Genomic DNA, 15473 nt, shown 5'->3' with positions numbered 1-15473 from the left:
AGGCTTTTTTCATCTCACAGCATTTTACCTCAATCACATATCCACACAAGTGCTTCTCTTGAAATATCTCGAAAATGGGAGAAGAAGAATAAAATTGTTTATCCTCCACAACTGCCTGGAGAACCTCGGAGACCAGCTGTAAGTTTGTGGGTATAACTGATCTCTTCATTTTGATAAAACACTCTTACTCTTGTGTAGCTAGCAGTGATTTAGTATTCCATATTAAGAAAAAATTACAGCAATTTTTCTTGATCTTTTCATTGATACAGAAAATGTTCTAGGTTTATCTTTTTGGGAGTTAAAAAAATTGTTTTTGTTTCTTATTAATTTGCTTTGGCTTAACCTCCTGGATCGGAGAAGGCAATGGCAAGCCACTCCAGTACTCTTGCCTGGAAAATCCCATGGATGGAGGAGACTGGTAGGCTGCAGTCCGTGGGGTCGCTAAGGGTTGGACACGACTGAGTGACTTCACTTTCACTTTTCACTTTCACACATTGGAGAAGGAAATGGCAACCCACTCCAGTGTTCTTGCCTGGAGAATCCCAGGGACGGGGGAGCCTGGTGGGCTTCCGTCTATGGGGTCACGCAGAGTCGAACACGACTGAAGTGACTTAGCAGCAGCAGCAACCTCCTGGATGGGCTTGCCTGGTGGCTCAAACGGTAAAGAATTTGCCTGCAATGCAGGAGAACTGGGTTGAATCCCTGGGTCAGGGTCGATCCCCTGGAGAAGGGAATGGCAACCCACTCCAGTATTCTTGCCTGGAGAATTCCATGAACAGAGCTGACAGGCTATATAGTTCATGGGGTTGCAAAGAGTTGAACACAGCTGAGTGACTAATTCTTAACCTCCTGAATAGGAACCTTCACTCTGTAACCGAGCTAATAGCTTGTGACATGACTGATTTTTGACTCCCAAGAGGCTTGATAATGGAACATGTGAGGTTGGCAAGAATGGCTTAAGCCATTGACTGGTATTTATTTATTTTTGTCTGTGCTGGGTCTTTGTTGCTGCATGGCTTTTTGTCTAGTTGTGGCACAGGCTTCTCTTTGCCATGGCTTGTTTTGTTGTGGAGCACAGGCCCTAGACTGCGTGGGCTCTGGAGCATAGACTCAGTAGTTGTGGCTTACGGGCTTAGTTGCCCCTGGGCATTCGGGGTCCTCCTGGATCAGTGTCTCCTGCATTGGCAGGTGGATTCTTTACCAGTGAGCCACCACGGAAATACACAAATATCAATAAAATATTTTCTGTATAGTGAGCTTTCTTTATTTCTTTGCTTGAGCTCTTTGGATTTGGATGTTAATTGGAGATAAAGGAATCATAATAGTATTTGCCAGGTCCAGAATCTAAAAGTAAAATTTTGTATTTTGTATTACCAGTACCAAAAGGTATCCAGTCTTTTAGTATGTTAAAACACTCTTCAGGCTACATCCTAAATAGCAAAATTCAAATAGTTAACAGTAGGTCATATACCTAACTCTAGCAAATGAAGAACAATGTCGGTGAGATAATTTGTTATACATTGTAATTTACTGAAACTATTTTGAGTAACTTTTGCATCATATATACTCTTCCTATAATGTAAGTGCCTGTGTGAAGACATTTGGTTTGATTTTATATGGGCACTTTGGAGAAACCTAATTTAATTCTCTATTTTGCACAGATTTTGTTTGAGGAAGTAATCCTTTTGGAATATATCTTAACATTTTCTGATTTTAAATAGTATTTGGTAAATTGATCTTGGTGTATCAGTTACATCTGTTATGACTAAATTATCCGACTCTTTGTGACCCCATGGACTGCAGCACATCAGGCTTCCCTGTCCTTCACTGTCTCCCAGAGTTTGCTCAAACCCATGTCAATTGAGTCGTGATGTCATCCAAGCATCTCATCCTCTTTCTCCTTCTTCTCCTCTTGTCCTCAAATGTTTCCTCGCCTCAGAGTCTATTCCAGTTAGTCAGCTCTTCGCATCAGGTGGCCAAAGAACTGGAGCTTCAGCTTTAGCATCAGTCCTCCCAATGAATATTCAGGACTAATTTCCTTTAGGATTGACTGGTTTGATCTCCTTGCAGTCCAAGGGACTCTCAAGTGTCTTCTTCAACACCACAGTTCCAAAGCATCAATTCTTTGGCACTCAGCCTTTTTTATGGTCCAGTTCTCACACCTGTAATTATTAATGCTATTTATAATGCTGCCTGCAATGCAGGAGACCTGAGTTTGATCCCTAGGTCTGGGAGATCCCCTGGAGAAGGGAATGGCTACCCACTCCAGTATTCTTGCCTGGAGAATTCCATGGAGAGAGGAACGTGGTGGGCTACAGTCCAGTGGGTTGCAAAGAGTTGGACAAGAGTGAGCGACTTTCACTTTTTTCACTATAAATACCTTGCTTATTAACAGGGAATAATTTACTCACATAGCCACATAGTTTACACACTGTCATTATTTGCAGTGTCCCTTAGACTTTTCAGTCTGTGAGCTGCAAACATTTAGAAAGTTAGTATTACCTCTTGTTTAAAAGAGGGCCAGATAATATTTACCATTCTTTCTCATCCTGTTCTTCAGCATTTGGAATATGTAGTTAAATAATAGTGGATGGGGCAATGAATAAATCCTATAGCAGTAATTTAAAATGAATGTCACCAGTTTAGACCACTCCTTTATTTTTAAGACTGTCTTCCTAATTTAGCTAGTACAAATTTCCAAACAATGTAGGCTCCTATAGACACTGTATCTTACATGTGACTTCATCCTGGTAAAGAAAGTAAGTCATAAATTAAAGACTTTTTAAAATATATATACATACAAAGTAGTCATGCCTTGTTAAATTGAGCTTGACTTTTTATGTGTTTTTGAAGAAAGCTAAGTTAAATAAATTAGTATTGAGACTGTATCAAACTGTTTGAATGGTCATTTCTATAAGAGGCATGTTTTTAATTTGTGGATTAATTGATATACTGATCATATGTCATTCTTATGAGTCATTAATGTGGATCCTTTGTACTCTTAAAACTTTTATTAGGTGACATTTTTTGTTGTTGTTTGTGTCATTATATGCATTTACAAATAAACTTCTTTACAAGTTACTGGCTTAGACATTTCATAATTTAGACTTTTACTTTATTTGAATAGCTATTTTGCACATTATATTCTAATGTAGCTTTACCTAATTTTACTGTGTAGGTTAATTAATAGCAGTGATGTTTAACCAGGCCTTCTGACCTCCAAATTTGCCACTTTATCTGTTTGCCATGGTAGGTTTATTTACTGAGACTTTATCTGGTTTACCTTTAGAAAGTGCCCTTAGACAATGCACCTGCCTCAAGTAAACATTGAGCTTTTTAGTTTTAGAAGACGATGATTGAATAACTTTCACCTTTTCTGGTAAACACTTGATTCCTTTTTTCCCAATGTTTTGCCAGGATTACAGTGTCTTTTTTTTTGAATATTTGAAGATGATTATATACAATTCAGGTTTAACAATATCTTACCATGGGAAACCAAGAGTTGAAAGGTTTCTATATAAAAGATTTTGTTGAGTGTTAATTTTTGCAGATTAATATTATCAGTCATGACAGTTCTTTCCTCTCCTGTGCTCCCCAGGACAGATTATTGCTGAAAATGTAATTAGGCTGTGGTTACACTTTTCAGCCTGTCAGCTTCTGCTGCAACAGAATTGAAATCTGTTACATATTGAAAGATGGCCACTTGAGACTAGCTGGTGTTTCTAAGTCATTTGTAAACTTGTAGCATGGCTCAGAATGTTAAAAAGTTCTGCGGTTTCTCTGCTGTTGCTGCTGCTGCTGCTAAGTCACTTCAGTCGTGACCGACTCTCTGTGACCCCATAGATGGAAGCCCACCAGGCTCCCCCGTCCCTGGGATTCTCCAGGCAAGAACACTGGAGTGGGTTGCCATTTCCTTCTCCAATGTGTGAAAGTGAAAAGTGAAAGTGAAGTCGCTCAGTCGTGTCCGACCCTTAGCGACCCCACGGACTGCAGCCTACCAGGCTCCTCCATCCATGGGATTTTCTAGGCAAGAGTACTGGAGTCTCTGCTGTTACTTGCCTTGAAAACCTTTTTCTGATTTTTAAGTGGCAGTGTGGTGTAGTAGTAGGAAGTGTGGGTTTTAGAGTCATGAGGAGAACTTTAAAGATACACCAGCCAGACATTGTATTAGGCCCTTCACATACTTCCCTGGGTGGCACTAGCTTTGTCTCTTACAAGCTTTGCTATCTTGGACAAGTCACTTGGTTTCTCTGATTTTCATTTTGTAAAAGATTTATAAAATGTTTTCTCTGCAAGCTCATAGAGTTAGATCATATGAAATGAAGGGCTTGAAAAATGCTTTATAACTATAAATTATGTAATGGGTGATTGATTAAAAAATTCAGTGGGATATACCTATCCTCTATAAATAGAAGATAATAAAAACCTAATATTTACTAAGATCTTACCATGTGCTAGGCACTGTAGAGTACTTCATATAGGTTAGTTTATTTAATCCTTATAGTTTTAGGTGTTAGGTACTATTATCTTCATTTTAAAGAAGATAAGCCAGAAACTAAGCCAGAAACAGGTGAAGGACCTTGGGTTCTGTAGTTGGTAAATGGTAGAGTGGGGATTCAAACCCAGGTAGTTTGATTCTAGAACCTAGGCTCTTCACCAGACACCCACAGTATTGGTTTTCTTATAAAAATAGCTGTTTTATCTGTTCTTCCATTGTTTTCCTCACTACAAGAAACTTTTTTTCTTTTTCTATGCTTTGTTCTTCTAGCCAGCTAAATGTTTTTAAAATACTTTCATTTAAGTCTTTTACTGTTCACCTGTATGGAAGCATTGCAAATATTGTCACAAATTAGCCATTTTACAATTTGTTTTTCCCTTAGTAATCTTTATAACAGAGTGAGACTTTGGAAAAATATAGCTTTATTTTTATTTATTTATTTATTTTTAAATATAGCTTTAAATAGGGAAAAAAGAGTCTCCATATTCTTGATAATGTTTTTATTTCTATGGCAGCATTTCATTAGGCATTAGAAAGTGAAACTTTATTAATAGTGTGTTACTGTCATTTTGATAGACTTGCTTAATTTTTTTTTTCTGTTTGTAAGGAAATCTACCATTGTCGAAGACAAATAAAGTACAGCAAAGACAAGATGTGGTATTTGGCGAAATTGGTAAGCTAAAGTGACTATTACCATATAATACTTTGGGAAAGAAGGTTCAAATTTTATCCTAGTATTTGAAAAAAACCAAAAACCAAAAAAAAACCTTGCCCTGTTTTCTCCAAAAAGTGAAGAATATAATTACATTTTCAGACATTTGGTAGGTAATCCAAAAATGATAGCTCAGAGATTAGTGATTTTGTTCAATTTTTACCTCATGAGAATCTCAATCATGTTGGATACATAGATGTTTAGAACAAAGGCATCAAGAACCCGGCTACAGTTAGAGAATCTAGGAAGCAAACTTACATATATGTAAAACTGATTCAACCTGTTTCAAAACTGTTGCCTTTTAAGTTTTTTACCCAGAAAATAAAATTTATATATGAGAGAAAGCAAAAGCAGCAAATACATGTATGATAATACATTTATTCTGTAGAAGGAGATGCCTTTTATGCCTACTAGGGTCTTCGCCAACCTATGATCTTTTTTTGTCATGTCTGCTCTCTTATTATTATTAAAACTATTAAAATCCAGGTTAGTGGTTGAAATTTTTAAGTTTGATTTTAACTTAAAGAGAGTGGTGGCATACCTTGTCAAACGTGTATTTTTTCTCCTTTGCATTTATTAGCTATTTTTATTTTTAATGAAAAAAAATTTCCCTAATTTTACTGAGATGTAATTAGCATGTAACTTTTTAGCTATTTTTAGAAGTTACTTGGATTATGTTAGGGTTTTACTTTTCACTGAAGTGGCAATACTGACTTTGTAAACCAATTTATTTTCTCTTGTCTGTTATCCTTTAATTCTAGATACGAGGAATGTCAATTGACCAGGCTCTGGCTCAATTGGAATTCAGTGACAAAAAAGGAGCCCAGATAATTAAAGAGGTGAACTAAGATTGGTGGGGAGAGAGTACATAGTTGTCTTGCAGATGTTAGTAAGCGTTGCCTAAATCTGGAATTACCTCTTTTAAGTGAAGAGTTTATATTATACAGATTTAGGGTACTCAGTTTTATTAATGTTCTTATACCTTAGGGATGTTCTATGCTTTAAGTATTCTTTTTCCTGAGATGCTTTTATTTGTACCACAAAGTCATTTATATACATCTTATTTTAAATTATTGGGTCTTGATACATTATTTTAGAAGATTTTTTGTCAATTCCACAACTGAGAGCTTGGGATTTTATAACTAATTGAGTGGAAAAAGCACTGGACTGGAACTCTGGTGACTTGGTCTTATCTTTTCTCTGACAATTTCTGTTGTGACTATGGGCAAGGCACTTGTCTGGTTCCATTTTTCTTATTTGTAAACTAGGTGGGGTTGAATTGGATGATCTCTAAAGACCCCTCTAGCACTAAATGTAGCTGATTTGCTTGGTGCAAATATACTGTTGGTATTTATGCTGACTTATTCTAGGCACATGAGTATTTTGTTTCAGAAAGCTGAGTTGACATCTGGGGAAATCAGCATTATTTTCTGTACTTCAGTTAATTTTCACATTAAGTCAGATCTTTTAAATTTAGTAGTTGAATAGCTGAGATTATTGGATTCAGACTTCTAAGAGGCTCTCTTGTAATGCCTCTTATTTATTTCCATTCAGAATGCAATTACTAAGTATCTGTTGTATACCCAGCTTTGTACTACATCCTTCATCTTTAAAGGAGAAAAAGATCTGCTTTCTGTTATTTCTGACAACTATTGTCCTATTTTAAAAAATGTGTTCTGGAGAAAGTTAATTCAAAATATTTATGGAGTATAAATTTAATAATTCTTTTTTTTTTTTTTTTATTTTTTGGCTGTGCTATCTGGCATGTGGGAATCTTAGTTTTCTGACCAGGGATTGAACCCGAGTCCCCTGCATTGAAAGCTTGGGGTCTTAACCATTGGACCACCAGGAGATCCCTAAACTTAATAATTCTTAAAGGAAATTTTCAAGTATGATTTTCTCTATTTGTCTGATGTTGTTAATGGTTAGTTTGGATCCAAAGTTTAAGAATTTTCAGTAACATTTAGCTCTTGAGCTTCTTGAACTTTTTGACAAAGTCTGTGACTTAGAGACATAATGCTCATTACCAGGGATGCTGCTGCTAGTACTGTTATCTCCTCCTTTACAGCTTACACATTCCATTTAAAGCTTAGCAGGATTGACTGTGTTCTTTGCATTTGCAATTCTTGTCTGAGGAAGAAACTCACTGTATCCATTCTCCTTAGTACTGTTATCATTTGATATTCTCTTTTTAAAAATTGACTATAATAGGAAAGCGTGTGATTAGCAGTCATACAGATAACAACAGGAAATGAGAAATTTAATTCTGTTTTAGTTCAAGGTCAGTTGTATGAATGCCTTTCTTTTCCTTGTTTAAGGTTCTCTTAGAAGCACAAGATATGGCAGTAAGAGACCACAATGTGGAATTCAGATCCAATTTATATATAGGTAAGATCTTTCATATTCTTAGCTTTGGAAAATATCTTCCAGTATTGATGCCAAGTTCTTTATCTAATAGCAGTCTTTAATATCTAAATACTTTGGAGTATGTTTACCATTGGAAATTGCTGGTAATAGCTTATTTTTCAGTCTTCAGCATGCTAATGTTCAGTCTGTTGTAATGGTCCTAGCTGCTTTATTTTTACTTGTTCTCTAATGAGACTGAGATCATGAAATCTGTTGCTGATAGTTATTAAATAATGGATATCAAGATGATAAATAGAGTGGTCCTTTACTCATAATAAGAATGTAGCTGATTTTTTTAAAAAAGAATTCTTTGTCAACCCGAAAGAGATATATAAAGGATCACAGTGGACTTAGAAAGTCTTTATAGATAATGTGCTGTGCCAGGTGCTTCATCCATAAAGGTATCCTGTAAGTTAGCCCTCCTAGTACCAGAATGGAGAATCACCTGTTGAATTATAAAAGCCAGGGGACCTTTGAAGACTTAGTGACCCAGATGTGTTGGTTCCTCTTTGTTCTTAACATCCTAAAACATTAGCTCTGGTTTTGTAGGCTTGTCTCACATCTATTTAATATAAGTGAAAATGTTTTGGAAGGCATGGTGTACTGTACAAATGTAAAGGATTTTTTGGTAGCATACTTTCATACTGATCTTTTTCTAAAAAGAGATCAGTGTTTATTACAAAGCTCTTCCCCACCCCACCCCAATACTGCAGTAAAGCAGAGCATAGGTTGGAGTTAATGCAGCAGTTACTCCTGACTTCAGGAGTTTTGTCACCAAACAAAGATGTTGATGTCAGAGCAAAATTTTCTCAGTATGTATAAGAAGGACTATTTTACTAAAGATATTTCAAATTCAAGATATGGGAACTGCTGCTCTCTACACAGAGGGGAAAAGGCTGAATCATTATAGTGGAAATTAGCTGTACCTTATAGGTTTTCAGCAATTAGCATTTTAAAAGATCATCTAAATTCTACTTTGTCACATAACCTCTGCCCTACTGGAGATGTTTATTCTGGTTAATATCTTACCTCACCTCACCTGTAATTGATGCTGGCAGCTACACCTACTTCTGAAATTCAAATGAGTTATGGTTTTCAATTGAAACGTCTTATTTTAAAGCTGAATCTTGTAAAATTAATTATATTCTGATACATGCATAGAGTTAAAGGGGAATCAGAATGGCAACTCAGAAGATGCAGGCCACAGTAGTTAATCATAAGCATTTTCTTCTGGGAGAAGCATGAATAAGTAATGCTGGAAGGACCCAGAATCACCGGAAGAGATGAAATGGGTGAGGGGCAAGCCCATTTACTTAAAACCTCTTGGTGACCTTTCCTGCTCCATGACTGAATATCAATGACATTTAATTAATTTTATTCAATTTCATAAGAATATTGGCTTCTTAGCTGATGGGCAGCATTTCATAATGTAATTCAGATGCAAGTGAAATGGAATTTGTGTTTAAATCCGTTTCAGTAGTTAGTATATATAGCAAGAGGGTGAAGAGCTTAATCCTGTCTTCCCAAAATGAAGGAGCAAAGCCCAATATTACCTTTAAGCAGAAATCAACTTAACTGTGAATGGTCCTTTAATGTACTGGTCTTCTTATGCATGTTTCTGCTGAAAAACTTCTGCCCCTCCTGTACCTTCTTTTTATCTAGTTCTGGGTCAAAATCTCTTTTCTTAAGTAGGGCTAGTAAGTCTGGATTTGTCTTATGATTTTAAAAACTCATTTGCTCAAGTGTTTTGTTGCTTATATCTGTTATGAAGGAAAAGGAGATGAGTGCCCCCAGGAAGATGAAATATCTTTCCACAACGCAGCAGGCAATTTATCCCTGTATTTGCTAGACTTCCCTGATATGATTGTCTGAGGTTCTAGAGTCAGACACGACTGAGTGACTTTCACTTTCGCTTATTAAAAACACAGATTCCCAGGCCTCACCACAGACTGAAACCCCAAGGGAGAGGCTTGGGTTAAAGTCTATTGATTCTTACCCATAAAATGTGGGAAACTGATTGATCTTATAGTCTTTGAGAAGGCCTAGATATTTCATTCCATAGACTGCTTTTAGAGTTTGAAAGCCTAGTTACTTGTTGACTATCGGTTTGGCTCAGCAAAAACTCTTTCAGTCCCCTGAAATAAGTAAGTTCAGACATTATAAGGGATGTACTTTATTGGTAGCATATGTTTTCATTATGTGGTAATGCCTTCAAATGCTTGTCATCAGTCTAAAGCTCATACCTGGTGTTGCATGACCATAGACTTTGAAAGTTCATTTCCTTTTCAAACTTGTAATGATGACTAATGACACAGTGATAGGCCTTAACAAGTGGACATGGACTAATAAAATGTCACTGCTCCGTGATTCATCGCATCTTAAAGTAGTTCACTTCAGGGAAAGTGAAAGGCTGACTGTGTAAATCAGTCTTCTAGGCTAAGACTGATGAAGGGGAAAGTGGGGAGGGTTTCTGAAGTTAATGTTAAGATTCGCATTTACCTAAATACAAGTAATCGGAAATATTGAGAGTATTTTCAATACATGGTACCTGCTGGGCAATATCTTTGAAGGTCGTTTCTACTTTTGAGATATCTTAATATTTTTTCTTTCATTCAAAAAATATTTGAGTGCCTACTTCCCTGGTAGCTCAGTTGGTATGGTTCTGCTTGCAATTCCGGAGACCTGGGTTTGATCCCTGGGTTGGGAAGATCCCCTGAAGAAGGAAATGGCAACCTACTCCAGTATTCTTGTTTGGAGAATTGCATGAACAGAGGAGCCTGGTGGGCTACAGTCCATGGGGTCATAAGAGTTGGAAGTGACTGAGTGACTTGCTTTTCAGTGGGTATAATACCCACACAATTAGGTGATGTTATATCTTTTGTAGCAGTTTAAAACATGCAGTACTTTTGTTTTTTTGTCAGTAGTAGTACTTTGGAAAGAAAGAAAAGTGAAGTCTCTCAGTCATGTCCTACTCTTTGCGACCCCAGGGACTGTAGCCTACGAGGTTCCTCTGTCCATGGGATTTTCCAGGCAAGAATACTGGAGTGGGTTGCCATTTCCTTCTCCAAAGCAGACGATAAAAAGACCAAGTAGCTGAACACGGGGATCTGTAAGTACCTTCGTCTACCCAAGATGCTGGGGGTAGAATAGGAGCAGGTGATCCTGCATCATGCTATTTGGATGTCCCAAATCTCCCGCCACCTGGCTCCCCTGCTGGAGGGGCAGGGGTTCCCCTGCTGCCTGCATGGGTCCAGGGAAGCCCTGCTGGCTGGTAAGCCAGAGCAGCATTGCTGGGTGACATAGCACATTGGTCTTCCAACACCTTGGGTGAGATTCTGCACGTGACCTCGACTAGATGCCAGCACTTCCAGGGGCCCCTGCTCCCTAGTGAGAGGAAGTACTTTGGAAGAATATACAAATTGTTCTCCTGAGTTGGACCAAAACCGTACATATTAGTACTGTGTGTACTTGGGAAACTATGAAATTTAGTTTAGAATTTGAGCAAATTTAGTGGCGACATCTCTTTATGGAAAATAGGTGGGTAAACAATGGGAACAGTGACAGACTTTATTTTTGGGGGCTCCAAAATCACTGCAGATGGTGACTGCAGCCATGAAATTCAAAGATGCTTGCTCCTTGGAAGAAAAGCTATGACCAACCTAGACAACATATTAAAAAGCGGAGACATTACTTTGCTGACAAAGGCCCTTCTAGTCAAAGCTATGGTTTTTCCTGTAGTCATGTATGAATGTGAGAGTTGAACCATAAAGAAAGCTGAATGCTGAAGAATTGATGCTTTTGAACTGTGGTGTTGGAGAAGACTCTTGAGAGTCCCTTGGACTGCAAGGAGATCCAACCAGTCCATCCCAAAGGAAATCAGTACTGAATGTTCATTGGAAGGACTGATGCTAAAGCTGAAACCCCAATACTCTGGCCACCTGATGCGAAGAACTGATTCATTGGTAAAGATTCTGATGCTGGGAAAGATTGAAGGCAGGAAGAGACGGGGATGACAGAGGATGAGATGGTTGGATGGCATCACCGACTCAATGGGCATGAGTTTGAGCAAGCTCCAGGATTTGGTGATGGGCAGGGAAGCCTGGCTTCACACTCAGCAGAAACTTGAAATTTCTATTTGTTGACTGAGTGAATGGCACAGTTTGGATCTGCTGAAACTGTGCTGTTCACTCACTCAACAAATAGAAATTCCAAGTTTCATTTAGAACAGATTGCTGTTAAAGTGGGTGTCTACATACTGTTTCATTTTAATTGAAATAGTTCTGTACTAAAACAGTTTGAAACTCAACATACATAGTTCGTGGAGGAGAGACTGGAGGAGGGGAGACCATACACCGGTTTGGAATCTCTACTGTAAGCCCTGATTTCGTTTAATCTGGGTGGTTGTGTTGTGTATTCCCATGCCAGGGTGTTAAAGAATCCTGGCGTTTCAGAAGAACTAATGTTTTTGTTTTGACATTAAAAAGTGATAGCATTATATGCATAAAGGTTAGGCAAATGTTATTTTATGGCCTAAAGAGGAAATCATAGCTGTCATTTCGCAGGTTCTGAGTGTTTGCTCTTAGGTATTTTGGGAGAAATGGAAAGAAAATGGTAGTTAGCATAGACCCTGATAGCACTGATCATTGTGTTTTGATAGATTATGTAGTGTTGCACAGTTAGCTAATTTTGATACTTCTTTCTCTGGAATGTAGTAGTCCTTATTCTCAGAGCATTTGGAAATTGATGCTCAAATTGGGTAGAGTAGGAGTTTTGGATAAAATTAGCCATGATGTTTGTAAAATCTTTTCAGCAGTTTCTACACTCTTCCCAGTGTCACTGGTTTTATTTTTAGGATTCCTCCTGACAAGTGGATTCAGAGCACCTGGAAGTACTTTATATTATAAAATTATTTGTGTAATACTGGTTTTTGTTTGGAAAAACTAAAAAAAATTTTTATTGAAGTATAACTTGACATGCAACATTATGTTAGTTTCAGGTGTACATCTGGATGATTCAGTATTACAAAGTGATCACCATAACAGATCTGGTTAGCATCTGTCACCATACATTGTTACAGGGTTTTTTTTTCTTGTGATGAGATCTTGTAATATCTCTTGTCAACTTTCACATATGCAATATGGGTATTATTGACTACAGTCACCATGCTGTACATTACATCCCCATGGCTTATTTATTTTATAACTGAAAGTTTGTACCTTTTGACTCACTTCATCCATTTCGCCCATCTGCCCCCTACCCCTATCTTTGGAAGTTCTTAAATTCATTTCTTTAGTGCCCAGTAGATGAATTTGAAAAATAGGCAGTTAACTCTCACCTTATCTCACTGAAACCGTAGGCAGCTTTCTTAGTCACTTTCATCCTTAGCTTTCTCTTTGGCAAAGCTAGGATGGTTCTGCTGAAATCACTTCATGAGAGGTTTGTGGTCAGAGGGTTGTGGAGCACATACTTTGACATGGTCTCTGTAATATAAAGTTCTGTCACAGTAAGAATAAAAGTGGTGAGTATGAAAGTGAATTAATTTGCTATGTATGCTATAGATTTTGCCTTTTTAAAAGGCTTATTAAATTAACTAAAAAATGTAAGACTAAATTCAGAAGGTAATTACTATGATTTACCATGGGTGAAGAACTGTACAAAAAAAGAACTGTACAAAAAAGATCTTCATGACCAAGATAGTCACGATAACGTGATCACTGACCTAGAGCCAGACATCTTGGAATGTGAAGTCAAGTGGGCCTTAGAAAACATCACTACGAACAAAGCTAGTGGAGGTGATGGAATTCCAGTTGAGCTATTTCAAATCTTGAAGGATGATGCTGTGAAAGTGCTGCACTCAATATGCCAGCAAATTTGGAAAACTCAGCAGTGGCCACAGGACTGGAAAAGGTCAGTCTTCATTCCAGTCCCAAAGAAAGGCAATGCCAAAGAATGCTCAAACTACCGCACAATTGCACTCATCTCACACGCTAGTAAAGTCATGCTCAAAATTCTCCAAGCCAGGCTTCAGCAATATGTGAACCATGAACTTCCAGATCTTCAAGCAGGTTTTAGAAAAGGCAGAGTAACCAGAGATCAAATTGCCAACATCCGCTGGATCATGGAGAAAGCAAGAGAGTTCCAGAAAAACATCTATTTCTGCTTCATTGACTATGCTAAAGCCTTTGACTGTGTGGATCACAATAAACTGTGGAAAATTCTGAAAGAGATGGGAATACCAGACCACCTGACCTGCCTCCTGAGAAACCTCAGGAAGCAACAGTTAGTACTGGACATGGAACAACAGACTGGTTCCAAATAGGAAAAGGAGTACGTCAAGGTTGTATATTGTCACCCTGCTTATTTAACTTATATGCAGAGTATATCATGAGGAACGCTGGGCTGGAAGAAGCACAAGCTGGAATCAAGATTGCTGGGAGAAATATCAATAATCTCAGATATGCAGATGACACTACCCTTATGGCAGAAAGTGAAGAGGAACTCAAAAGTCTCTTGATGAAAGTGAAAAAGGAGAGTGAAAAGGTTGGCTTGAAGCTCAACATTCAGAAAACAAAGATCATGGCATCTGGTCCCATTACTTCATGGGAAATAGATGGGGAAACAGTGGAAACAGTGTCAGACTTTATTTTTTTGGGCTCTAAAATCACTGTGGATGCTGATTGCAGCCATGAAGTTAAAAGACGCTTGCTCCTTGGAAGGAAAGTTATGACCAACCTTGATAGTATATTAAAAAGCAGAGACATTACTTTGCCAACCAAGGTCCGTCTAGTCAAGGCAATGGTTTTTCCCGTGGTTATGTATGGATGTGAGAGTTGGACTGTGAAGAAGGCTGACCGCCGAAGAATCGATGCTTTTGAACTGTGGTGTTGGAGAAGACTCTTGAGAGTCCCTTATACTGCAAGGAGATCCAACCAGTCCATTCTAGAGGAGATCAATCCTGGATGTTCATTGGAGGGACTGATGCTAAAGCTGAAACTGCAATACTTTGGCCACCTCATGCGACGAGTTGACTCACTGGAAAAGACTCTGATGCTGGGAAAGGTTGGGGGCGGGAGGAGAAGGGGACGACAGAGAATGAGATGGCTGGATGGCATCACCGACTCTGTGGACATGAGTTTGAGTGAACTCCGGGATTTGGTGATGGACAGGGAGGCTTGGTGTGCTGTGATTCATGGGGTCGCGGAGAGTTGGACACAACTGAGCGACTGAACTGAACTGAACTGAACCATGGGTGAACAGGTGAATAGATTGCTTCTTGTACTGTTTAAAAGATTTCTTCAAATTTTACAAGGTCAAACCTTGACATGTAGAATAGGGGCAGGAAGATGAGGGGATAGGTGTGATGCAGGAGTTCCTAAACCTGACTGTGAATCAGAGTTGCCTGGATTGGGAGATGTTGTTTCCTCAGGATATAATTTTCAAGGCCCACTCCAAATGTAAATTGGAATATCAGCATCAGCATTTTATTTTTTTATTTTATTTTTTAAATTTATTTTATTCGAGGCAAATTACCTTACATTAATATATTAGTTGGTTTTGCCATACATTGACATGAATCCGCCCGGGTGTACATGTGTTCTCCCTCCTGAACCCCCCTCCCACCTCCCTCTTCCCCATATCCTCCCTCTATGTCAGCATCAGCATTTTAAATGTGTTCCCTAGGTTTGTTTGATGTAGTAGCCTGAGGATAGCATTTGGGAACCATTGCTTCCAGACGCTTCTCATACAGTTAGAGTAAAATCAGAATGTTCTTCCCACAACCTCCAGGGCTCTGTGTAATCTTCTCTTCATCTCTGATCTCTTCCCCTTATTTGTATCACTCTTTGCCTTGCTTGCTGT

At 38.2% G+C, this 15473-nt stretch overlaps 1 protein-coding gene across 4 annotated transcripts in view; it reads left to right on the top strand.

The window, feature by feature from the left end:
- MRPL22 (mitochondrial ribosomal protein L22) overlaps nucleotides 1-15473 on the top strand; it is a 42865-nt gene that overhangs the window by 26501 nt on the left and 891 nt on the right. For 2 of the 4 annotated variants that reach the window (XM_055430580.2, XM_088838541.1), the window contains 4 exons: nucleotides 3-138; nucleotides 5106-5171; nucleotides 5972-6049; nucleotides 7529-7598. In XM_055430580.2, the coding sequence (XP_055286555.2) occupies nucleotides 3-138; nucleotides 5106-5171; nucleotides 5972-6049; nucleotides 7529-7598 (350 nt within the window). The remainder of the gene's footprint in view (nucleotides 1-2; nucleotides 139-5105; nucleotides 5172-5971; nucleotides 6050-7528; nucleotides 7599-15473) is intronic. The other 2 variants (XM_055430581.2, XM_055430579.2) reach the window with 2 other exon arrangements.

Source organism: Moschus berezovskii, chromosome 8 (genome assembly GCF_049115385.1).
Source record: "Moschus berezovskii isolate FMDL1 chromosome 8, NW_MosBer_1.0, whole genome shotgun sequence".
Taxonomy (NCBI): domain Eukaryota; kingdom Metazoa; phylum Chordata; class Mammalia; order Artiodactyla; family Moschidae; genus Moschus; species Moschus berezovskii.
This window is presented reverse-complemented; position numbering and strand designations above follow the sequence as displayed.